The following is a 26,816-nucleotide window of genomic DNA, read 5'->3' on the forward strand; positions in this document are numbered from 1 at the left end:
CTTCCTCTCCAGTACTGGGATTCAAGCCTGCACCACCACTCCTGCCTTTTGTTATTATTTCATGTACTAACAGTGTGTGTGGGGTGAGGATGAGTGCCATACATGCGCGTGGCAGTCAGAAGACAACTTTGTGGGTTAGTTCTAGCCATCCATCTTCACCTAGGAATGAAACTCAGGTCTCAGGTTTGTGTCACTGGGTGGCAAACACCTTTGACTGCCAAGCCATCTATACTGGCCCTGCTTCTGATTTTTTCACGAGTTCCTGGAGATTAAGTTCAGGTTCTTGTGGTTGCAGAACAAGCACTGTAATGACTGATATATCTTCCTAGCCTGCTCTCCCTTCTACCTACATTCTTTCCTCCTCTCCACCTCCCATTTTCCCTCCACCCTCCCTACTGTCCTTTTCTCCTCTTTTCTCTTTTTCTCCTCTCCTCTCCTCAGCTCCTCCCTCAATCTCTCTCTCAAAATTTGAGACAGGGTCTCATGTATCCTAGGCTGGCTTTGAACTCAATCTGTAGTTAAAGATGACTCCTGATCTCCCTGCCTCTACCCTCCAAGCACTAGGATTCTAAGCATGAGCCACCATGCCTGCTTTATGCAATGCTAAGGACCAAACCCAGGAACTCCTGCATGCCAGGCAAGTGCTCTACCCACTAAGCTATACCCCTTGCTGTATTAAAAATCCAGTCCAGTCTCTACTGTACCACAAAACCCCATTGCAGGGTAACAAGAGGATGCAATGGGGAAAGGATGTTGCTTACACAATGTTATTGGGAAAATGTACTTCTATGTGCAAAACAGTAATGAGCTGGCAATCTCCTTCCTGAATGCTTACACAAAGGAGATAAAAACACCACCTCTTCTTTTTCTTTTTGTTTTGTATTTTTTGAGATATGGTTTCTCTACATAGCTCTGGCTGTCCTGGAACTCACTATGTAGACTAGGCTGCATTCACCTGCCTCAGCCTCCTGAATGCTAGGATTAAAGTCATGCACCACGATTCCCATCTTGAAATTATGACCTCTTAAAGATGTCTGCCCTGAAATATTCATTGCAGACCTGTCAAAATAACTGAGCTATGGAAATAAACCTCAATCAACAGATGAATGGATAAAGAAAATATACCAGTTATACCCATGATATCTATCTATCTATCTATCTATCTATCTATCTATCTATCTATCTATCATCTATCTGATATATCTAAGCATATGACATATATCTATGCTTATCTCTCCATGCATACACATGTTCATGTACATGATACACACGTACATACACATATATACAGGCACATATGCATAATGGATTTTTCTAGACTGGGTTTCTCTGTCCTGGCTGTCCTGCAACTTACTCTATAGTCCAGACTGGCCTTTAACTCACAGAGATCTGCCTGCCTCTACCTCCACCCAAGTGTTGTGATTAAAGGTGTGTACCATGACCTCCTGACATATAATGGACTATTTTTTTAAAGATTTTATTTATTTACTATGAATACAACATCCTGCCTCTACGTATGTCTGCGCACCAGGAGAGGGCACCAGATCTCATTACGGATGGTTGTGAGCCACCATGTGGTTGCTGGGAATTGAACTCAGGACCTCTGAAAGAGCAGTCAGTGCTCTTAACCTCTGAGCCAACTCTCCAGCCCCCCATATAATGGACTATTAAACATGAAAAAAATAATATTTCCTGAGCTCATTTGTTTGTGAAATGTATTTTAAAATCTCCTAAATCTCAAACATATGGTGATAGAAAATGACACAATGGTTCTCACTAGTGGGGCAAGGGGAAGGGAGAGGAGGTTAAAAGTTATATAATAGGGGCAGATAAGATGAACAAGTTTAAAGATCTAACATACAGTATGAGGGCCAAGTTCATTACATTGTAACAGGGATTTTTTTGTTGTTGTTGAATAGATTTAGCTGTTTACGTCACACACCACACAGGATGTAACCCATGTAAGATGACAGACAGGGAATGTTACCATGCCCCCAGAACAGTATGTATGAACCTCAAATCCACAAAATAAATTTTATTTGTTAAAAAAAAACATTGTAAGATGCTGAATTGATGGGCAAGATGTTCCCTCTGGTGCAATAGTGGCATGGCAGTTTTGAGAGGAACTAACTGCCTTCTGGTTGGCGATGAAACCTGCTCACCTGCAGGGATTTCATGCCTGGTACTGGTTAAAAACTCCATGACTGGGGAGATCAAAGGCCACAGTGGGGAACTTACTATAGTTGTCATGTTAAGTGGCCGTGCTTTCGAACTTGCTTCTGAATCTTTAGGTTTACATCCATGGATTTGTGTTGTTCTCAACTTTGGTCAGAGAAGCTTCCTTCTGCAGTGACTAGTGAATAATGCAGACACTCATGACTGGTCAAAGAGTCCAGTATCAGTAACTGTGAGTGCCCAGCTGTGGAAGGAACATCTGTATCAACCACTGTCCTTCCTTTGAGGAAGAGGAGGTAGAAACAGTCTAAGAGCTGGTGGATGGGGAGCTGTGAAATGGGGGCTTCTGGACATGACACGCCTATTGAAATCATCAACCCACAGCACTTTTGGGGGCCTGCAAAAGACCCGCACAAGACCAAGCCAGTTGACATCTCAGTATGGCTCCTTGGTGGAGGAGCTTTCGGTCATTGATGGTGCTGAGGGGAAAGAGCACTCCCCTTTAGGGAGATGGGTGCTGGCACACAGCCAGTGCCCTAGACACACACCTATGCACATATAGATGGTACTAATGGACTCGGGAGGTTATTAATAACAGTGACAAAGGTGGACCTGAAGTTGGGTCAGAGGTGGGGTTGGAGCACTAGGAAGTGTTAGACAGAGGCGCTGGAAGATACAATACATTGTATATGTCTATGAAAATTTGAAAGAACAAATGAAAATTATATATATACATACATATATATATAATGATAACATTCTCCTGAGTTAGCTCTGCCGTGCAGTCTTTAGTAAGGGTCATTAATAGTTTTTATTTAGTAAGAACCAGACTCAGAATTAAGAAAGACAAGAGCCAGGTTGCCCCCATTGCTTCTAGCACCACATCTGCCACGAGAACACAGCTCTGTGTAAAAGGGCAGAGACAGACCCATGGGAGATGGGACCATTGGAGGCGCAGAGCAGGCTCAGGCTCGGGCTGTAGCCCCTTCCACCCAGCGGACCCTCTGCTGTGCCACCGTCTCCCAGGAGACACCTCAAAACTGCTAGTCATGCTAGAACACTCTCTCCTTATGCAGCTTCGAGAAGGGAAATACCAGGTGCAAAGGTGGGGACAGAAGCATCCCCACAGGCACAGCAGGTCACAGCAGGACATGAGGCTACAGAGCCTAGGACTGGGTTACTGATGGTCGGAGGCAGAACTGAGGACCCACCCCCACCCAGCGGCTGAGGTGCCAGGTCCTGCTGAGCCACTGCCGGGCACACCCTCTTGCACCATGCCTCTGCTTGCATCAGGAGAAAAGCTTTGCCCTGGATGTCACACAGAGGCATACACATCTGGTCTGATCCCACCCTCTTCTCTGTTCTTCTCCAAACTTCACTGGCAGGGCCTGTTGGCAGACCTGGAAAGTAGGGACACACCAAGGGAGCCCAGGGTTTTTCATGCAGGCTATGGGCTCATGATGGAGGAGCACAGATGGTCACTTCCTGGTCACAGATGACCTCCACACCCTCCTCAACATTGACAACTTACCCAATCTCTGGCTCTGAGGACATGGATGCTACCAGCCCCAGGCAGGCTCCCAGGTAGGTTCTCTTGCCCTCTTTTCCAGGATGGAAGACCCTGGAAATAATCTCTCTCCCAGCTTGTCTGCCACCCTAGAAGGGTGTGCTTGTCTCCACTGCCTGTGCTAGGTCCCTCTTTGCCTGGGCACAACAGCCTAAGACTAGTTTCTCGGTAGCAACTAGGCAGGACACCAGGACACAGGAAAGTGAGGGTCCCTTTGGGGTGAGCCCTGACTTCAGTAACACAGGATGGGACCCATCTCTCCTTCTGCTATGTCATAGGAGTGAGATGGTCTAGAGTCATTCCAAGGAGGAAGAGGAGGAGAGACAGAGTCAGAGACAGGGAGACAGACACAGAGACAAACAGAGAGAAGGGAGTGAGCTGTGTGTCCCCCTTCCCTGGGCAACTCTCCATTTTCCTGGGTTTCTGGTCTCTCTGCCTTCTCCCTTATCTGTATATTTTCTCCCGCCCCCACCCCATCCATCACGATGCTTTTGAGCTTCTGCACTGTACATGCAGTGCAGGCCCAGACTCCTGACCCACATACGGACCTGTTGTGCCTTACCTGGCTGACTCTGTCCAGGAGGAACCTGGGCTCTGCTCGGTCACAGTGTCTTTCTGTGTGCAGGGCATGGGTGATACCCACATGGCCAGCGGAGTGGGTGCAGAGGCAGACTCCGGAGGTGCGAAAGGAGAAAGGTGGGCTGCAGGGGCGGGGAACAGTGCAGGCTCCCAGCACATTGAGGCAGGGCTACCCACAGCTCCTCATCCCGATTTTGTGCTTCCTGTACTCTTAGAGGTTCTACTCACAGTAAACAGACTCAAGGGTTGGGAATAGGGGACAGCCGCCCCCATGGCATTGCAGAGGAATCCTTACCCCAGCTGCCAGCCCCCCCCCCCCACCCCGTCAAAGAATAAACAGAACTGCACATGGTGGTCCACACCTTTAATCCCAGCCCTGGGGAGGCAGAGGCAAGAGGATCACCGTAAATGTGAGGCGAGTATGGTTCCCACAGGGAATTCCAGGTCTAGTGACACAGACCAGGTTATGTAGACTCTTTCTCTCAAAGAAGGGGGAGGATGTGGCTGGAGAGATGCTCAGAAGTTACACACTTGCTGCCTTTTGTCAGGATCTAAGTTTGGCTCCCTGTATCCACATTAGACAGCTCACAAATGCCTGTAACTCAGCTCCAGAGGACCTGACACCCTTTCTGGCTTCTGTGGACACCCATACACACATAGCATATACTCAGACAGAGAGGCAGATGGACCTCAAGACAGACCTCATGATAGACCCCAGGACAGACACCCTCAGATAGAACCTTAGGACAAATCTGGAAGCTAGACATTCAGGACACACCCTCAGATTGACTCCCCCATCACAGGCCCTAGCACAGACCTTCCTAGACAGATCCCTGAGAGCAGACATCCTGGGACAACCATCCACAAGACAGTATCTTTCACACAGAGATCCATGCCAATCTTCCAAGCGCACGGGGACGCCTCTCAGGAATTTCTTTGTTACTGCTGGTCAGAGTCTAGTTTAGGAGTTTCCAGGTTCTTGGCATGTTATTCAGAAAACTGAAATAAAGACACACAAAGTGAAGAGGAATTTATTCAAAACAAAATGGTAGTGCAGGTCAGAATGTGCCCTCAGAGAGCTGTGGGCCATCTGAGTGAGGGTACTCAAGGTCTGAAGTCACTGTTTGGGGCTTTCCTTTTATGAAGTTCAGTAGAAGGAGGAGTTTAGTTGCTAGGCGGTGTTGTGTGGGTGGTTCTTTGTTTTGATTGACGGACTTGGGTTATGTAAGCTCACTATGCATATTCTTTCCCATAATGCATCTGATTCTAATCATATTTATGCCCAATTATGCCTAGGTATAAGATAGTACATAGCTTACTCAGGGAACAGTTTGTCTTGTTATGCATGTCACCCCAAACTGGTCTTCGGTGACTCAGCCTATTTCTCTTGGTTTCAGGATGTGTTCTAGGATATGTATAGACACGGGGCATTATCAGGGATGGCAAATAAGAGGAATTTATTTCCATTGCTTGAAGCAGGTATACATGAAGCCTGGCACAGATGGGGTCCTGGCTTGCTAAGCTAGTCCCTATTTCCCTATTTGTGTCAATCTCATGTTGACCAAACTCTGCATCCCCAGGGCAGCATAATCCCGTCCTACAGATGGAGCAGAGGACAGATGCCCATAGCAGATGTGATTTCCTTTGTGGTGCAAGTGATAAGGAGACTTGGCAGCCCTGGCCTGAAGATAATCCCTTGCGTCAAAACACATCCCAGTTCGCACTAGAAGCATCCCAACACTACCTGACATTCTATTCAATTATTATATTTTATTTTTATTTCTTCTACCATTGCCTTATTGTCTGTACACACCCATGTGTGTGTACATGTGCATGTGTGCTCATGCAATATACACTTTTTTTTTTAAAGAACTGAGTTTCATTTAGTGCAATCTGTCTTTGAACTTGACATGTAGCTGAGGCTGGCCTTGAACTTCTGATCCACAGAAGGCTTCGACCTTGTGTCTTAGTTAAGGTTTCTATTGCTGGGATAAACACTATAACCAAAAGCAACTTGGGGAGGAAAGGGTTTATTTCTGCTTACAGCTCTTAGGTCCATCCAAGAGGAAGGTGTTAGGTCCACAGGAAACTCCAGTTCCCCAAACTCTAAAAGGCAGTCCAAATACCCGAGAAATGAGCTCAACCTGGATGATAGGAGGATTTCTGGCAGTTGATAAAACCTAGCCTTTCTCAGGAACTTGTGAAACTGGTTCCCACCTACTAAAGGAGTCATTTCTCTTTCCTCTGGCAGAAGGGACATATGGCTACTTGTATTATCAATTAGCACATCAAAGCACATACTGGCCTCCAGGCTCCTTTTGTATCACAAAAACCTGTTACACCTTTCAAAGTCCATGCTGGTATCCTAGCTCTTCTCAGCTCCTTTTCTACCCTAACCCCACTCCAGCTCATGCCCCCCAGCTTCTCATTCTCCTTATACCCCTGCTATTCTTGCTATGTGCCCCCACCCCTGTCTGCTTTGCTCCTGTCCCCCTCACTATGTATTCTCTGTCCCCTGTTTCTCTCCCCTCTCTTGCAGATGTCCCAGGCCAGGTCCAGTCTGCTGGCCGTGTTTCTCTTTCTGCTCTGGACTCTTCCAGATGTCTCCGGCTGCTCTCTCTCTTATATCTATAATAGAAACCTTTCCCATGGGGTGGTCATGTCATCAGTTTATCCAGAAAGCCACGGCAGAAACCTGGAGACAGGAATGAAGCAGACTTCGGAAGAATGCTGCTTATTGGCTTGCTCCCGATGGCTTCTCAGTCTGCTTTCTTACACAACCCAGGATCACCTGCCCATAGGTGGTATCACCCACAGTGGCTGGGCCCTCCTCTACCAATCATCAATTGAGAAAGTGCTCCCACAGACTTGCCTACAGGCCAATCTGATGGAGGCATTTTCTCAGTTGAAGTTCCCTCTTCCCAGATACCTTGGCTTGTGTCCAGTTGACATAAAAACTAGCCAATACACCTTCCAAGTGCTGGGATCAGCCCCCACTTTTGAACCTAGGAAAAGCAGTGTGTGTGTGTGTGTGTGTGTGTGTGTGTGTGTGTGTGTGTGTGTGTATGCTCAGGTGGGAAGGCTGGAAGAGGCTGTTGAATATTCTAATCTATTGAGCACCATTTTATTCCCTTGAGACACTGTCTCTTACAGAACCTGGAGCTAGAATCCAGCCAGTGAGCCCCAGTGAGTCACCTTCTGTAATACTGGGGGTCACAGGTGCATACAGCAACATCTGGCTTTTCACGTGGGCGCTTTGGATTTGAACTTCCGTCCTTATGATTACACAGCAAGTGCTCTTACACACCAAGTTGTTGCCTCAATCCCTGAAAGAAAAAAATTAAGCCAAGCATATATATTTCTAATTGAGCACTTGGGAGCCAGAAGCAGGAGAATTAGTAGTTTAAGGTCAGTCTTGGCTATATAGTGAGTTTGGAGCCAGTCTTAGCTACATGAGGCACTGTCTCAAAAATTTTTAGAAATGTAATTTTAACGTTAGCATTGGGTTTACTTTTATGGTTTAGAACTGGCTTTTGAAATTTTTATAGAGCATATACTGCCCTGCACTCTTGGCGGCACACTCATGTGACTACCACTCAGGTGACATTGTAGAGAATTTCTCCTAGGCCCAGGAAGGTCTCCCATGTCTGGTCTCAAATAATCTTCCAGAGATCAGCCCTGTGATCACTTCTGTTGTTGTTAGAGATACAGTGACCCTTAGCCCAGCTGGCCTGGAATTCACCGTGTAGCTCATGCTGACCTCAATCCCATGGAGAGCCTCCAGTCTCTGTCTCTGGAGTGCAGGGATGGCAGTGTGAACCTCCAGTGGTCATATTATCTCCGTTCTCAAGTCTGTGGGGAATCGCTATAGCTATGTCACCTGATGTTCTAGTTCGCGGTGTTGCTGGGGTCCTCTGGAGACTCTCAGGTCACTGTAGGAAGCAGACTGCAGTGTTGTCTTGACCGGCACTATGTCTGTCTCTGATGATCCCCTCCTGCTGTAGATCTGTCTGATTAATGAGCATGGGAGGTAATTAAATTGGAATAGCATGAGATAGGATTTGAGTGCCAAAACTCAGAGCCTGGTGATGTTCTTGCTGGATGGAGTCGAGCTTCAGGAACCCTCATGGCTCTAGATTTCAGAGGACCAGAGCACGGCTGTGCCAGAGCAAGGCTGTGCCGGGCACCAGGTGCCTGTGCTTGTATTTGCTCTCTTCACCCACCTCTGCTTCCCACCAGGTCCAGGCTCGCTCCTTCTGCAGGTGGTGGTTCTACAGGTGCACCAGCCTTTACATAGATTCCACCACACCCCCAAGGCTCTCCATCTCCCAAGGGGAGAGACAGAGAAGGGTGACAGTTCTCAGAAGGGCTCCAGGAAAAACAGGCTCAAGTTCTGGAAGCCAGAGGTGTGTCAGAAGAACAGCACGCATCAGGGAGCACCAAGCAGGAAACGAGCTCAACCCTGGAGTTTCTGTTCCCAGTGCCCTGGAGCACTGGAGGAAGAAGGAAGAGGTGGCCTTTCAGGATGAGAAAAATCTAAGAAGAGGGGAAGGATGATAGTCTGAGGCTAGACTGGGATACACAGTGAGCTCCGGGCTAGCCTGGGCTACATGGTGAGACCCTGTCTCAAAAAAAGGGAAAGAGAAGAGGGAAGAGAGAGGAATGGATGGAAGAGAAGACACACATACACACACACACCGTGCCTCCTATGACAGAGTTGTGATTTGAGTCTCAAGACGGGAAGCTCTGAGGTGGGAGCGAGGCATGCCCTGACTGCCCATCCTCAGACAGACTACAGGACCTGGAGCCAGCTGGCCCCTGGAGACCCGAGATCCTAGGAGCTCCCTAGCAGGCCAGCGCTTGGGACCACATTCAGTCGTCCTTGTCATTCCCACTGCCCAGCTCTAGACCCAAGGTGACTCTAGCTTCCAAACCAATAACAGAAATGAAATCACCTGCCAGGTGTATTTTGAAGTGGACAAAGAGACAGAGTTGGTTTCATTTAATTAATTTATTGTTTTGTTTTAGTGTTTTGTTTTGGTTTTTTTTTTTTCCAGACAGGGTTTCTCTGTGTAGCTCTGGCTGTTCTGGAACTTGCTCTGTAGACCAGGTTGGCCTTAAACTCACAGAGATCCATCTGCCTCTGCCTCCCAAGTGCTGGGATTAAAGCTGTGTGCCACCAATGCCCCACCATGTTTTAGTTTTTTTTTTTAAAGACAGGATCTCATGTATCCCCACCCTGGGTTCAAACTATAGCTGAGAACCATGAATTCTTGGTTCTCCTGCCTCTACCTCTCAAGTGCAGGGATTACAGGTGTTCACCACCTTGGCCAGCTGCTTTTTTTCTTTTTAATTGCACATAATGATCACATATATTCATGGAGCACAGTGTGATAATTTAGTATATAGTACAGTGTGTAATCATAGGGCAGAGGCAGTGTTTTCATCCATTTACACAGTTACTGTTGTTCAATATCTTTTCAAATTCCCCTCTTCTTGTTCTTTACAAAATGTGCAAGAAAGCCAGGCATGGCAGTAAACGTCTGTGGTCCTGTCACTTGGAAGGTTGAGGCAGGAGGATGGGGAGTTCAGGGCTAGTCCAGGCTACAGAGTAAGACCCTACCTCAAAATTAAACTAAAGCTGGGTGGGCATGGTGGCTTGGCCTGTGATCCCAGCACTTGGGAAATGGAGGCAGGAGGATCAGGGACTCAAGGCCAGCTTTGGCTATCTGAGATACTGTCTCAGTAAACAAACATAGGAATGTTAGTTAGGTGGTCGGTTAGTTACCTTATTGTAAAACACTAGAACCTTTCTTTGCCCTCTTTCTCTTTTTATATATATGTGTGTGTATACACACACACACACACACACACACACACACACGTATGTTTTATATAAGAATGTTTTGCTTGCATGTATGTCCTGTGATCATGTGTGTGTCCTCTCGTCATGTGTGTGTCTGATACCCATGCAGGCCAGAAGAGGGTATTGGATCCTCTGGAACTAGAGTTACAGATGGTGGTGAGTCCCTTGTGGGTCCTAGGAATAGAACCTAGGTCCTCTGCAAGAACAGCCAGTGTTCTAACTAATGGGCCACCTCTCCAACTCCCCATTTGGTAGATTTTTTTTTGCTGTTGTTTTTATAAGACAGGGTTTCTCTGTGTAGTCCTGGCTGCTTGGAACTCCCTCTGTATACTGGGCTAGCCTCAGATTCTAAGATCTGTCTGCTTCTGATTCCTGAATACTGGGATTAAGGTGTATGCCACCATGCTCAGTCATTGGTATATTTATTTTATTTTATTTTTTGAGGCAGGGTCTCCTGTAGTAACTTCCAGACCAGCCTGAGCCGCTTTGGGTGAGGCTTTATTTCAAAGAAACAAATGGATTCAGGGTATGAGATTTCCATGTCCTGTTCCCCACTTGCAGACTTTAACCATTCCTCCAACAAAGTCATTAAACATGTAAACACAGTATTTCTGTGGCCACATAAGGCTTAGAGTTGGTGCAGTGTGGCTAGGGCAAGCATGGCTCCTGACTCCAGCAGACACATGGGTTTCTCAGTAGTCATCCCACAACAGATACAAGCCACACTCTTTAAAGTCAAGGGTGGGTGGAGGGACGCTAGGGCTGTGGGCCTGGTGTTGGCTTCACCTTGTACAGTTAATGCCTGTGGTGGCCTGGGCCACCACAGGCTTCCTGACTCCATTCTTTTTTTTTTTTTTTTCTTGCAGTAGTTGGAGACTGTGTGTTGTTTTGGTAGCTCCTGGAGCTCAAAGATACTTTGTTCTCCTCTGCTGTGTTCTGTAGTCACCCTGTTGGCATGGCTCTCCAGGGCAGGGCAACTGACAGGAAGATGAGAGCAGGCCAGTACAAACTTCCTCCACTCCGGAAAACAGCTCAAGGTAGCTGTGTTTCCCAGAGGGCCCAGCCTTTTTAAAGGGATGGTTGCTGGGAATTGGAAGCACCACTTTCCAGCAATACAGCAGCGCAGTAAGGTGATGGGTGCATACCATATGTGTGTGTTACAGTATCATCCTGAATCATGCGCATATGTACAAGGAATAAATGTAAATAAGTGCATCCCAAGGGGGCAAAGAGGGAAAACCCCAGACTTCCGGTTTCAAAGTTAGAATCCACTTCCTTAGTCCTAGAGATGGGGGAATCCAAGGGGTGGAAGGAAGGCTGGGCTCTGGTCACGATGTGTGTGTGTGTGTGTGTGTGTGTGTGTGTGTGTGTGTGTGTGTGTGTGTGTTCATTCCTCAACGATAATTAGAAAGTTAAATGCCCAGTGCACAGGTTCACAGAGGGAGTCTGGAGTCAGGCAGGCCCCGAGGAAAGCAGACAGAAGGAGGTTGTAAAGCTGAGTTGAAGGATGAGCAATGACAAGTCCAGACGAAACCCCAGCCCCTGACCCTGGCCCCAGGCCTGGTGTCTGTGCCGACTGCAGAGGCTGGAGGACAGCCTCTGTCCATGTGTCCTTCCCTCTGCCTGCTCATCCATCCCTTTACCCACCACCTTGCCCTCTGTTCACTCCTCCACACCCATATTCCTCAACTGCGCTGAGAGCTCCTAGGAGCCACTCTGGGCAGACAGAACTGATTTCTGATTCACGCCGGATAAGACAGGTTGAGTAATTATCTAACGTACCGAGTACTAGCATTGGACAGGAGCACAGGGACACGGTGATGGGTGGAACGGGGTGAGAGAGCAATCAGTCATACACAGGTGGCAATCCCTCTGCCTCCATTTTCTGTAATGCTACTACATGTTTCAGTGGTAAACTATGTTCCTGGAGAAAGGTGCCAAACTGATTTCTTTCTCTGCCAACATGGGGAAAGATGCAGAGGAACAGCCTGTATTAGTCAGCTCAAACTGTATTGGAAAATTATTGAGTATGGCATGTCTCCTAGCAGATGGATGTCTCAACAAAGGTATTGCTGATGGGCCTTGGTCTCTTACAGTTTCTCATCATGTCCTCATGGGTATTGCCTTTCTGTGTGGGCATCCCTGGTGTTCCTCTTAGGGTTCACATTTCCTCTTCCTTTTTGAAAATACAATATTATTATTATTACTTTTTTGAGAATTTCATACAATGTAGTCACTGTTAACACCTCTTCCTGACTTCCCAGACCCACTCTCTCCTCCCACCCCCACTTCCTGTCTTTTATTTTAAGACACTATCTCAAAGTAGATGTCCTGGTCCTTTGACTCTTACAATCTTTCTACCTCCTCTTTCTTGAGCAGTAGCTGTAGGGACTGTGTTGTAGATGTATCAGTTGGGGTTGGGTACCTATAATCAGTTGTTCTCCTCATTGTGACCAGCTGTGGCTTCCTGTAATGGTCGCTGCTATAAGAAAAAGCCTTTTTGTTGAGGGATGAGGGCGCCACTCGCCTGTGGGTCTAAGGATGAGTATTTAGGATGCACTGAGAAATTATACTGGTTTAGGAAGGAGGCAGTACTAGTTCTCTTGTAGACTCCATGGTCTACACACTTCTACTTCTTCTGAGGACAGCACACTGTGGAAGTCCCACCCTCACAGCTTCATTTTACCTCAGGCATCTTTCCAAAGGCCACTGTCCCTAAACAGAGTCGAACTGTCAGGTCTTGTGGGTTAAAGCCTCAACATAGGAGTTTTGGGAAAACACAATCCCATAACACAGACAATAGCTTTGAAACCAAGAGCTCCAGTACCACAAAACACACATTTTTGATGGGCTCTCAGAGAGAAGGTGTGGCCTGCCTCTTGCACAGCAGAGCCAGAATTGACAGAAGCGCATCAGAGGAGAAGGGTGAAAACACAGGCTCACCGCCAGGCAAACTCTAACTTCAAGGAGCCGTGTCCATCTCTGAGAGGCAACCCTGTGAAGATCTTTTGGGTCTGGGAACCTGGTGACCTATCGCGCACATCTTGGGGACTGTTGCGTTACTATATAAGGTTTCAGGCTTCGAATCTTCTGTCTTTCACAGTGGTAGTGAGTTAAGGGTCTTCACGTTGCAGCAGACAGTCTATCCACCTCAGATGGTGGTGGAAATGGGGAAAGCCAATGTGGTGGGCAGGTCTACCTCATTTGTGTGCATGGCAGTCCCACTGACTGAGGGGAGGGAAGGCACCTTGGGCAGACATGCACATGTGTCACTCCCTGAGAGGCTTTGGTACCTGAGGGGCATTTGTGGGCTAGCAGGAAGAGTGGCAGGTAAACTTGGGAGGACCCGTGACTAAGGCTGTCTTTGGTAGGGGAGTGCCTAGTATGTTGCATCATAGGTCCAGTGATAAATCTTCTTCAGATCAAGGCTTATGGCCAGTCCTCCTTCATCCCTAGTCATTCGCCTAACTGCCATATCCACAGCTATGTTCCCAAGCTGGCTGGCTCTCACCCTCCTGTCTGTGCTGAGCTTGGACACCCAGGCCTTCAACAGCCAGCTTGTCAAGTGCTTTGAGGATCCCCGGTACGAAGAGCTGCTGCAGCTGGCTCGAAATGGACTGGGGCAGACAGCAGAGAGGAAACAGGTGGTGGTGATTGGAGCAGGCATGGCTGGGCTCACCGCTGCCAAGATCTTGCAGGATGCTGGCCACCAGGTATGTGGTGGGGCAGGGGAGAGTCTCTTGTGGGAAGACTGAGCTTTCAACAGGGAGGTAGAAGACCAAGCGGTGGACATCCCTGGGGACTTGGGGCCAAAATGAAGCTCTAGGGCTCTGGGGGAGCTGGGGTTGGAGAGCAGGTAAGCTCACCCAGTAACAAAGAGCAACTTTTAGAAAGAGGCAGGATGAGCCTAGGGCTGTAGCTCAGTGATAGAGTGAGGCGCACCCTGTGTTTTCCATCCCAGCACTGAAAAACAAAAGAAAGAAAGAAGGAAGGAAGGATAGAAGAGAGGGAGGGAAGGAGGGAGGGAGGGAAGTAAATCTGGGTTTGCCACAGGGGAGGAGGGTGTTGTATGGAGGCTATGTGACAAGCCTCATTGACTTTATTAAAGAGCTGCCTGTCTTTCCAGGTGACTGTTCTGGAGGCCTCAGGGCGTGTAGGTGGCAGAATTGAAACCCACAGAGTTCCTGGAGCACACTGGTACATAGAGCTGGGTGCCATGAGGATCCCTGTCAACCACAGGTACTCCTGAGAACGGTAGTGGCAAAGGGGGAAGGCTAGGATGAGGACTGTCACACCACAAGGACAGTGGGTAGAGTTCTTTCCTGGAAGTTCAGGGATTAGGGTCTAACCCAGCTGATTTCACAGCCCTAGTGCAGCCCAGGAGCATCTCCCAGTCTCAGGGCTTAATCCAAGTAAGGAGGTAACTGTGCGAGGTTGACTGCCAGGGAGGATAGGTTGAGGGTCATAGAGACAGGTGGTCCAAGATAAACCTGCTGGATAGTCAAAAGCAGCCTTCTGGGTTTGCAAATGATGGGAAGCCTGGTATCCTTTCAGGAGGTTCTTTCTGAATGTGGGAGAAGTTTGGAGACGTTCAGGAGTGGTGAACACAGCCTCCAGGAAGGATGGTGCCACAGACACACTCTGCACATCACCCCTCATTGTGCCTCCAGGAACTGGAATGTTCACATTTGGCAGTGTGAAGGTTGCAGGTTCCACGCAGAGCGGCAGAGATCTCAGCCATCATGGAGGGCCACTGGCAGGATGTCCAGCTCCCTCTTGGCCTTATGGCCTCTAGTCTAGTGTAATGACCAGGGTGCCCAGCATCCCTTTCATGGAGGAAGGCCAGGGATGGTCTTGGTGAATCCAAGGGAGGCAGGAAGTAGGCCCAGGAAACAAGAAGGGCTGTTGGCTCTCAGCCTGAAGTTTCTGGCTCCCTTCACAGGCTTTCCCATGAGCTCATCAGGAAATTTGGGCTGATGCTAAAGGAATTCTGCCCCTGCAACAACCAGACCTGGGTGCTGGTGAACGGAGTTCGGCAGCGCTCTGGAGCAGTGCAGGCTGACCCTGGCCTGCTGGGTTACCCAGTCAGAGCTGATGAGGTGGGGAAGACGGCAGAACAGCTCTTTGATAAGTCGCTGAGGAAGGTAAGGCAGAGTGGAGAGCAGCTCCCCTCTTCCCTCAGGGCCACCCTTCACGAAGTTCCTCTGATTCCCCAGGGAGGAGCTTTAGGGAATCCCAGATCCTTGAGTGCAGGAAACCTATACCTGGTTGACCATTACTGGCCTTCACTCCCTCTCATGACTGTCCTGTGTCAGCCACTGGCTCTGCAACCAATATATATATATATATATATATATATATATATATATATATTTATATATATATACACACACACACACACACACACATATATATATATATATTCTCAGACTCCAGACACCTGTGCATGTACAGAGATGTACAAAGTAGCTGCCATGAAATTATCATGCTGGGACCCGGTTAATTCCAGAGAGAGCCCTACAAATTCTGGGTTTGATGTGCTGTGTGACTCCAGGCAAAATACTTGCTGGCTCCCTTCTCTCTTCTCCATTATTCCCAGAGCCTCTTGTTTTCGGATTGCTGTAAGGATTAGGTGACAGAACCTGTGACAGTGATAAAATAGTGGTAGGTACAGGACCAGTGCTCCCTCTACAGTTGTAATGATTGATTAACTAATGATTGATTAACAGTTTGCCGAGGAAGAGCAGTTAGCACTCTGCCCACCCAATGTTTTCTACCTGGCCCAGCAGTGACATTGCCTTTGTCTTCTCTGACGACAAGGAGGTAGACTTCCCATGTATAGGAACCTCAAGGCTAACAGAGGAGCCTGGACACCTACATTTTGTATACTTGGTGTCCATTCAAGAAGATGTGAAATTCCCACCATCCCAGATTTAGGATACAGTTTCGGAAGCTAGGATTTATACAAAGTGTCACATACACATAGGCTGTTGAACAAGTGTGGTGCATGGGGATGGATGGGGAAGGGTTGACAATCTATATGGGCTGATGCTCACCATCTGTCTTCCCTGTCTTCTTCCCTCCCAAGATTGTGGAAGAGCTGAAAAACAGCAGCTGCCGTGATGTCCTGGAGAAGTATGACTCCTTCTCCACCAAGGTCAGTCCTGAGACCTCATGGCCCATTGTGCCCTGAAACCACACCAGTGAGAGAGTTACCTGGGGCATATTGTGCTGCAATTTACTTTTTTAGCTTAACTGTCTGCCCTGATAGAATGCACGCTTCATTAGGGGAGGGAAGGAGGGAGAGAAGGAACTAAACGGAGACTCTAAGGAGGGCAATCAAGGCCACTTATGCAAAGCTTGCTGTATCAAGGGGTCAACTATAACACAGAGTCAAAGGCAAATATATATAGTTGTACAAAAATCACAATGTTTTCTTGCATGAACCAAGATGGCTACAGTATCACTTGGCTACATACTCTGGGGATCACTGCTATATGCAGGTCACCACTGAAGAAAACATCTTTCGTAACACATGACCATAGTGAACAGCAGGAAAGGCTGGGCTTGTGGTATAGCCCAAAGGTGTAAGAACTGATCTGTCAAGTGTGAGGCCCTGGGTTCAATCCCCAGGACTGCAGATATAAAAACACAAGGAAGGTTCCAGATGGGGTCATATTGGAGGCTGTTGGCTCGTGGGTGCTGGAGCCAGCTCACTCATGGGCCTGGGGAAGGCAGAGTGGTAGGCATTCTCCAGCTGATCCTGAGAGAGAAGCTGATTGCCGTGTCCAGGTCTTGACCATGCTAAGTAGGCTGTGGTTTGCCTCTGAGGGCTGCTTGCTTCCCATGTTGGGTGGATCAAAGCCTGTTGTCATATGTGGTCTGACCATTGTTTACTCAAGTGTGTGAAGAGAGAGATTAGAGAATAGAGACAAGTCAGAGATCACCAGGACCCACACCCAGTGATCACACCCTCAGACTTGAGGCAGAGATAATCTCTTTGACCCTTGGTGTTGAAGATCCTAACAGATCCAGCATGCTTTCGGGCATTCTGGTGTTGCTGTTCCTAGGATTTCATGGCCCTGCTATTTAACCTCTGGTTTATACAAATATGTTGAATAGGGGCATTTTCCCCAACCAGTGGGGAACCAGACATCTTAGCAGATTCTTTCAGTGTCCGGCCTCTAGCCCGGCCTGTGCTAGTGACAGAAAACAACGCAGCCCCAGGCAAACTGGATGGCCACCCACTCTGACTGGTGAAGACATTCCAGCCAGCTTTGTCATGTCCATGCTGGCTATATCTAAGACAATGAAGAGACAAAAACCACAAGTCACAATCAAGGCTACAGGTGCAGCATGAGCCAGCTCGGAGGTCACTGGCTGGTGGAGAGGCTGGGTTAGCACAGCAGGTGATGTTGCAGGGCTGGGAGGTCAGGATAGGTTGAGGAGATTTTGGTACTCAGGTTCTTCCTACCCTAGTCTTCCAGAGAAACCAAGCTGGGTCCAGAGATAGGCCTCAGTTTCCCCATAGGCAAAGCAGGAATCCTCACCATTATTTCGAGGATTACATGAATGAAAGGCTGAGTATGGGCTGAAAACTGTACCTAGCGCTAGCTATTTCCCCTATACAGGGAACCAAGGGATCATGTCCGGACACATGTACAAGGCAGCCTTGGGACCCAGAGGGTTCACACTTGTCCTCCTAACCTGTTCGGGTCTGTCCTTTGCTGTCCCTGGATAGGAAGCAAGGCACCATGTTAACTCCTTATACATTCTCATCTGCTTGCCTTATTTCCTCACACTCTTGGACAGGAGTACCTGATCAAGGTGGGGAACCTGAGCCGTGGCGCTGTGCAGATGATCGGCGACTTGCTGAACACAGACTCTGGCTACTACGAGGCCTTTACAGAGACCTTGCGTGGCATCATCTCCTTCTTCCAAGAGCCCCGGTGAGAAAATGGTGCAGGGACAGGGGGTCACTTGTTACTGATGAGGATGATAGTGAAAGGAGGGACCAGAAAACCAAGAAAAAAATCCCTCCAAAATGGGGAGCCAGGTGTGGTCCTGACACTACCTTTAGTCCCAGTACTCAGAGGCAGAGGCAGAGGCAGGGGGATCTCTGAGTTGAAAGCCAGTCTCAAAAAGAAACAACAAACAAACCAGGGAAAGAAGGAAGGAGAAAGGAGGGAATCCTGACTCCAAGACTCTCAGAGTCATTGGAGCGGATGGAGGCGTTAAACACCTAGGGTAGATGCCTTCTGATACGCTGCCTACCCCAGGACCCCACTCTGAGAACCTCTTGATAGACTAATGAGTGTGAGCCTCATCTGTTCTGAGACAGGGACTGTGGCCTCAGCCCTGCTTCAAGGGACACTTGTCATCTTTCAGCTCAGGAAGACTTAACAGGGATGCAAACCTGAGACTCCAGTCACCACCTCTGGTCACTGGACTGGCCATGTGATCTGCAGCATATAAAGATAAAAGGGCGCCAGGCAAGGTGGCGCACACCTGTAATGCTAGCACTCACACGAGGTAGGGGTGGGAGGATCTCAAGTTCCAGACCCAACTTGTCTCAAAAAACAACAACAAAAAGATAAAGATGAACTGGCTTTATAATATATATATATTTCAGGACTGAACTGAAGTGAAGCCCGGGGCATTGATTTATTTAGACACTCTGGTCTTCTGGCAAGGACTCCTGCCTTCTTATCAATTTGAATACAAGCTTTCAGGGAGCATGGGAGGAAGGGTGTTTTAGGACAGACTAAGTAAAACAGCTCCTGAGTGTTTTGCTACTTTCCTTGAGTAGCCCCTGAGGGCATTGTGGAAGGGGCTGAAAGAACCCTGAGCCAGGGCTGGGGTTCTGGCTTAGTTGCCAGACTGCTTATCTAGCATGCATGAAGTCCTGGGTTCCATCCCTTGCACCACGTAAAACTGGGAGGAGCAGCCAATGCTTGTAATTCCAGAACCTGGGAGGTGGAGGCGGGAGGATCAGAAGTTCCATTTTTGTCAGCTCGTAAGTTTGTCAGTTTATGACCAGGCAATAGGAGGTAAGTGACCCAGAGGAGAGGGCTGTGTGAGCTCAGAGTAGATGCACGTTTCTGATTTGGTACCCCAAAGCAGTGCCTTTGTCTAGTTCCCTGGAGCTAATGGACAACCTGCTTATCCTTGCTCTTTGCCAACAGTTTGTCCCTTTAAAATATGGCTGGGCCATGCCCATGAAGGGACTGAGGCACTGTGCAGTTCCAACAGCCTGTCCTCTGAAAGCCCTGTCCATCAGCCCACTCATCTCCCTCTCTGCTGATTCACTCTTAGGTTTGATGAAATCGTCGGTGGCTTTGACCAGCTCCCCCAGGCCCTACACAATTCGCTCCTCCCAGGAACTGTCTGGTTCTATTCGGCAGCAGAGGAAGTGGAGATGTCTGGAGACTGTGTCCACGTGACCTACAGGACACCTGACCCTCTGCAGCCCAGGGCCCGGCTGACTGCAGATTTTGTGGTGGTAGCCACCACTGCCAAGGCTGCCCGGCTCCTCCGATTCCAGCCGTCTCTCTCTCTCAGCAAGCAGGATGCTCTGCGCTCCGTCCATTACAACAGTGCCACCAAAGTGATCCTGGCCTGCACACAGCGTTTCTGGGAACAAGATGGCATCTTCAGCGGAAAGTCTAGCACTGACCGGCCTTCCCGCTTCATCTACTATCCCAACCACATCTTCCCCAATGGTGTGGGGGTTGTCCTAGCATCTTACACCCTGGATGATGACTCCACGTTCTTTACAGCCCTGGACCACACCCGAGTAGTGGACATTGTTCTGGATGACCTAGCTGCTATTCACAACCGAAACAAAGAAGAACTCCGTGCCCTCTGTCCCTATTCCTCCATCAAGAGCTGGAGCCAGGACCCCTATTCCATGGGTGGCTTTGCCTTCTTCACCCCTTACCAGTATGTGGACTATGCCCAGGAACTCAGCAAGCCGGAGGGGCCCGTCTTTTTCGCAGGTGAGCACACAGATATGCCCCATGGCTGGATTGACACGGCTATCAAGTCAGGGCTCAGGGTGGCAAAGGACATTCAGGAGGCTGTGGACTTGGCTTTGACAAGGAATCCCAGACACACAAAAGAACACTTCCCCAAAAGTGAACTGTAAACAATCATATGGACCCCAGGAACTTGGGTGACTCCAAACAGGTTTGTCCATCAGGAGATGATGCAAAACCCACTCTCACCCACCTTCAGAAATTTGACCCAAGGCCCATAACTGGATCCCCAGAATAACAGACTGCCATGACCCCTAGATTTATGACAGTATCTCAGGAAGAATGTGTGGCACAGAGATAAAAGCAATAAAGCAATTGTTGAATTCAGCTATTACTGTTTTATTTTTATTTACAAATTTTTAAACTTAAATTTAATTTTTTCATTGTGTGTGTGCAAACATGTGCAAATGTCGTGGTTTGAGGCATGGAGGTTAGAGTGTAACATTGGGGAGTCAGTTCTCTTCTGTGGGTTCCAGGGGTTGAGCCCAGACCACTGGCTTGGTTACAGGCATCTTTAACGTCTGGGCCATCTGGCCAGCCCAAGTGCTTCATGACATTCTAGGGTCTCTAAATAATTTTACAGTTGAGTCCTGAGGGCAGGTGAAACCCTTGCCTTTCTTGGGCCTCTTCCCAGTGCTGGGATTAAAGGTGTGCTCCACCACTGCCCAGCTCCATGACTGAATTTTAAGGGAAGTTGAGATGTTGGTCACTTGAGGCCACTGTGACCAGCACTGTGCTCTATGCTTTCTGTGTTGTTCCAACAACCTCAGTAGACAAATTACAATAGTGTTGTTCCTGTGATTTTCAGGGTCAAGACTTAAGCCCCAATAAGTCAGGCTTGTCTACCCATCCTTAACAGACTGTTTAAGGAGACAAATAATGGGGCCAGCAAGATGCCTCAACAGGTAAAGGCACTTACCACAAAACCTGATGACTTGAGTTCAATCACCAGGCCCCAAGGAGTTGGAGAGAACTGACTCACAAGTTGTCCTTTGACCTCTGGACATGACCCTGGAACATCTCTCTCTCTGTCTCTCTCTGTCTCTCTCTGTCTCTCTCTGTCTCTCTCTGTCTCTCTCTGTCTCTCTGTCTCTCTCTCTCTCTCTCTCTCTCTCTCTCTCTCTCTCACACACACACACACACATACCCTGGAACTCCATGTTCAGAGGATCCAATCCATTCTCTTGGCCTCCACAGGCACTGCACGCATGTAGTGCATGTCCATACATACATACATGCAGGCAAATACTCAAATACATAAAAATACCTTTAGAAAAGACAGAGTAAGCCAGGTATGGTAGTGCACACCTTTAACTCCAGCACTCAGGAGGCAGAGACAGAGGAATCTCTGAGTTTGAAACCAATCTGGTCTACATAGAGAGTTCCAAGCCTGCCAGGGCTACATAGTGAGACCCCGGGAAAGGGGGAGGGTAGTAATAGCTTAAAGCAGAGAAAGGAGATTTATTCAGTGTAGCCACACTGGGGAGAATAAAGTCAGTTCAGCTTCAGGGCTGCTGATAAAAGCGTAAATAGAAGGCACCAGGTTTGCATAACTAAGCAATCCTGTCAAGGTGTGGCCCTGCCCACACTGACCCATCAATGTCTCAGCTCTTCCTGGGAGACAAGCTCCCTCTCTGCCTGGCACCAGGCTTTGGCTTTGCCCTCTCCCTTAGGAGACATGGGAGGAATTCCATTTTCTCAATAGTTTAATGGCCAAAGGGAGGACACCCAGGCCTCTCTGCAGAATACCTTCATTCTTACCAGAACCATCTAGCTGTCACTGCAAATCCTCAGTTCTGTCTTACTCTCCTTTGTACTCATATAACTAGTAATTCACATTAGGGACCCGTCACAATGAGTAGGTTAAGTGTTTGATGAATACAGTGTCTCAGAAGGCACAGGGCTGCATCCCCTCCCTGTCCCCAGACCCAAGAGGGGGAGTGCAGAGATGGCAGAGTTGATGCTGATGATGCCTTTTCATCAGAGAGATAAGAAGATGAAGGGCGTAGAGGTGGGTGCGTTCTAGAGGAGCCCATCATTTGGCAGTGACTTGGCCTGAATTTTGTCCTGAAGGGAACTCTTGGGGTTGTGAGTTAGTCTCCCTGAGGGTCATAGGAAGAGACCAGGTGGCTACATAGTGAGGTGACAGTTCAAAACCAAAGGCAACTAGGCACTGTCAAGAATCTGCTGAGATAAAGTTGGGCGGTGGTGGCACACACCTTTAATCCAGTGCCTTATTTTCTCTTTCCCTGCAGAGAGCAGTGAGCTGTGTCCTCCACTTCTGTAGTTGGGTCCAAAGCAGCTTAGGAAAGGTAGGGTCTAAATTATAGCCCATCACTGCAGAGTTGCCTAGGCAAGAGCTTGAGCACCTAGTCATAGTCCAGAGCAGAGAGACAAGACCTGGAGAAATGGCTCAGTGGTTAAGAGCACTTGCTGCTTACTCATGAAGACCAGAGTTTGCTCACCTGGAACCATGTTAGGTGGCTCACAAACACCTGTAACCCCAGCTCTGAGGGTCAGCACTCTTCTGACGTCTTTGGGCACCTGCACACATATGTGTACATACATCCAAGAATACACACACTCGCATGCACGTGCGCGCACACACACACAGACACACCCAAAACAAAACAACATGAGGCTAGAGACATGGCCCAGTGGTTGCTCTTGCAGAGGACCCATGTTCTGTTCCCAGCACCTACATGGTAGCTCACAACCATCTGTAACTCCAGTTCCAGGGGGGATCCAATGCCTTCTTTTGACCTCTGAGTGTACAAGGCATGCTCATGGTGGACATACCTACCTACCTACCTGCCTACCTACATATATACATACATGGAGACCAAACACTCATACAATAAAATAAATAAAACTAAAAATTTTAAATAAATAAATATTTTGAAAAATCTTTTCATAAAAGAGCACAAAGAGAATAGATGAATGCTTGCTTTTTGCTGAACAGCTTTCTCTGTTCTTAGAGTTCAGGGCCCCAAACCAGGGAGTGGTGCTGCCCTCCTTCAACTGGGGCTTCCCACATCACTAAAGTAATCTCCAGTAGACATGCCCACATGAGTTGTTCAGAGAGGCCTTGGAGCTTCTTACAATACAGCTTCTTGTTACTCCTCTTGGGTGTCCAGAACTCCTTAACAAGACCCTGTTGCTGAAGACATTACATGCTCTCAAGATAAGTTACAGGGGAATTAACTGGAACTGAGAAATCAAATCTGCTGGCCAGTTTTCATAGTGCAGGAAGGTGCAATGCAGAAAAAGCATCGATGGTCTCACCCAGCTGAGAACCCTATGAACTAAACTGCCAGCCTTCTGGGTAAGACGTGCCTACTAGTGCAGTAGTGGCAAGACTACTGTGGGGCAAATCAAACTCTCTGATAGGTTTTGAGGCCTGCTCCACAAGAAGGAATTCATGCCTGGCCTTGTAAACTCAGTTAAAAACCTATGACCAAGGAGGTGCTGTGTCCTAGGCAGAACTTGCTACTGCGATTTAGCCGAATCAACACAATGCCAAGCTGCCTTCTATGTATTTACATTCACATTCATAGACAAATGCTACTCTCAGTCCTAGAGAATCTTTTAATGGACGGTGGTGAAGGCAGAGACACATGGCTGCTCATGGTGCTGAGAATACGTGGTGGTTGAATGCTCGGTTCTAAACAGCGTTGATACCACCCCCTCTAACAATCAAAGGGAACAATGCGGAAGAGGGGGTAGAAAGACTGTAAGACCAGAAGACATGGGAAAAGGCTGTGAAATTCCCTCTTCTGAGCATGACATAACCATTGCAACCCTGGTCTCAAAGCACAGTGCTGACTGCAATGGAAAAGCATAAGGCTGGGCCCGTACAAGATGTCAGTCACAGGTTAGGGAGGGGCCGTGGAACGCTATATCTTCCTGTTGAACAATGGGGTACTGATGGATTCTGGGGGTGGGGCAGAATTGTCTTCAGTCTTGTACCTACTGATAAATCCACCAGGCTCTAAGAACACTTTGAGACACATGGTCACACAGCCCTAGTTAAACTCAAGGGTAACAACATAACAGAAAGGCGTGAATGGGAAAGAGACTTGGGGGTGGCAATAGCTGTGGGAAGGAGGGAAGAAAGGACCAGGGAGTAGTTGGGGTGCATTATATGCACTATGAAATTGTCAGAGAGCTAAATGAATAGACTAGTTAAGGGGGAAATAAGGAACTGCCTTCCTAAAGTCTTTCAAACACAGCTCCACTCACAGGGCCCAGTAGGCCAGGCCAGGTGACTTCTCTCAGTTGCCATGAAAATATGCCAGCCCCTTTCAAGGGAGTGATTGTTTATTAAAACTTTTATATCAACTCTGATCTGGTAAATTATTTTGCCCCCATGCTCTGGGTCGCTCCACCTTCAACAGTCTCCTTGGATTTCACCTTGTGCCTATTACACAGTGCCTAGTAGACAGATCCCTGTGTGCTGAGGTTACCCCTAAGTAGGAGAAGTCATTGTGAGGGAACCAGCTTGTTCCCTCCAGCAATAAGGACTTCTTCGAGCTGTCCTGCAGAACCAGGGTGCATTACGGATCAACCAGACCACACCTTGATCTCACTTCGTGCCCCACTTCTCCCCCATTTAACCCCAAAGCTCAGTGCCCAGGGATGGGCTGGAATGCTCACCTTCCGCCTTCCCCAGACGTGCACTTAAATTTGTGTTTTATTATTTAAAAATATTTTAGATTATTTTTCTATGTTGTGTGTGTAAAACAGAACAGTGGTAAATATGACTGAGCAGGTATCTCTATTGTAGGATGCAGAGTCCTTTGGGAATACATCCAAGAGTGATGTGGTTGGGACATGTGCAAGTGTTTTTGTGAAATCTCCATACTGGTTTCCATAGTGACTTATACCCCCACTACCAATGAGTAATGGCTCATTCTCCCCACATCCTTGCCATCATTTATTTTCCTGATAGTCATTCTGACTGGGGTGACATGGAATAGTTTTAATTTGCATTTCCCTGATAGCTAAGAAGGTTGAACATGTCTAAAAACTTTTATTGGCTGTTTGTATTTCTTCTTTTGAGAACTCTCTGTTCAGTTTTTTAGTCTATTTTTAAAAATTGGGTTGTTTGTTTTCTTGTTTAGGTTTTAATTCTTTGTATATATTGATCCTCTATCAGATGTACATCTGGCAAAGGTTCTTTCACATTCTGTAAGCTTTTTGGCTGTAGAGAAGGTTTTCAATTTCATGAGGTTCCATCTATCAATCCTGGCCTTATTCCCTGAGAAACTGGAGTCCTGTTTAGAAAGTCCCCTTTTCTGTCTACGTCTTGAAATGTTTTCCCTATCTTTTCCTCTATTATTTTCAGAATTTAAGGTCTTAAATTAAGGTCTTTGGTTCATTTGGAGATGATTTTTGTGTAGGGTGAGAAGAAAAGGTCTAGTTTCTTCTATAGGTAACACCCAGTTTTCCCAGTACCATTCACTAAAGAGACGGTCTTTCTCCAATACAGACTCTTGGCATCTTTGTGGAAAATCAGGTGTATGGGTTTGTATCTAAGTCTTCTATTCTGTTCTTTATATAAAGATCTGTTTTCTGTTTGTTTCAGTACCATGCTGTTTTGTTACTATGGCTCTGTATATTATATCAAATCACACTGTAGTGTAATTTGAAGTCAGGTTTAGTAATGCCTCCAGTGTTGTTTTTTGCTCAGGGTTGCATTGGCTACTAAAGATTTTTTTGTGTGTGTTTTTAAAAATAAAATTCAGATTCCCTTTCTATTTCTGTGAAGAATGGCATTATGATTTTGATGGCAATTGCACTGAACCTGTAGATGGTGTTTGGCAAAATAGCCAGTTTTGCAATATTGATTCTTCTGATCCACGAACATGGGAAGCATTCCCATCTTTAGAGTCTTCTTGAATTTCTTTCTTGGCTGTTTTTAACATTTTCGTTGTAGAGATTTTTTATTTCATTGGTTAGGTTCATTCCAAGGTATTTTAAAAAATTGAGCCAATCTTGATTTCTTTCTCAGCATGCTTGCAATTGGTATGTAGGAGGCTCCTGATTTTTGTGTTAATGTTGTATACTGCCATTTTGCTGAAAGTGCTATCAACTCTAAGTGTGTCCTGGGGAGTGGTTAGGGTCTCCCATGGATAGAATCAGACCACCTTCAAGTAAGATACCTTGTTTCCTCCTTTCCTTCTTGTATACTTCTTATTTGTTCTCTCTGACTGCTCTGGGACCTCCAGCTTTATACAGAATAGGAATGGAGGAACAGAACACTGATTCTAGTGGAAAAGCTTTATGGTTTCCTCCAGTTAGTATAATGGTGGCTGCAGGTTTGTCACATGTAATCTTTATTATGTTGAGATATGTCCCTTCTATTCAGTATTTCCTTAAAGCTTTATCATGAAGCAATGTTGGATTTTGTCAAAAGCCTTTTCTACATCTTACTGAGATAATCACATGATTTCTGTCCTTGTCCCTTTATACAATGTTTTATATTTATAGACTTGCTTATGCTGAACCATCTCTGCATCTCTGGAATAAAGCCAACTTGATCGGGGAGAATGATGGTTTTCATGTGATTTGGAATTTGATTTGCAAGTAC

The 26,816-nt window shown here is 47.3% G+C and overlaps 1 protein-coding gene across 1 annotated transcript; it reads left to right on the forward strand.

Moving 5' to 3' along the window:
- Window positions 1-3,518: 3,518 nt before the first annotated feature.
- Window positions 3,519-20,551, forward strand: LOC101836430 (L-amino-acid oxidase). The gene is made up of 7 exons (XM_013111509.2): window positions 3,519-3,759; window positions 13,671-13,900; window positions 14,314-14,426; window positions 15,130-15,331; window positions 16,276-16,344; window positions 18,000-18,136; window positions 19,503-20,551. The coding sequence occupies exons 1-7, from the start codon at window positions 3,732-3,734 to the stop codon at window positions 20,332-20,334; spliced, it is 1,611 nt and encodes a 536-aa protein (XP_012966963.2). The 5' UTR covers window positions 3,519-3,731; the 3' UTR covers window positions 20,335-20,551.
- The last annotated feature ends 6,265 nt before the right edge of the window (window positions 20,552-26,816 follow it).

The sequence above is a fragment of the Mesocricetus auratus genome, unplaced genomic scaffold (assembly GCF_017639785.1).
Source record: "Mesocricetus auratus isolate SY011 unplaced genomic scaffold, BCM_Maur_2.0 Super-Scaffold_100007, whole genome shotgun sequence".
In the NCBI taxonomy this organism is placed as follows: Eukaryota; Metazoa; Chordata; class Mammalia; order Rodentia; family Cricetidae; genus Mesocricetus; species Mesocricetus auratus.

Excerpts from the sequence above, each read along its gene's own strand:
- LOC101836430 (XM_013111509.2), top strand. The coding sequence starts at position 3,732 with ATGCTACCAGCCCCAGGCAGGCTCCCAG. Across the intron at positions 13,901-14,313 it reads TGCAGGATGCTGGCCACCAG|GTGACTGTTCTGGAGGCCTC; the intron begins GTATGTGGTGGG and ends CTGTCTTTCCAG. Across the intron at positions 15,332-16,275 it reads TTGATAAGTCGCTGAGGAAG|ATTGTGGAAGAGCTGAAAAA; the intron begins GTAAGGCAGAGT and ends TTCCCTCCCAAG.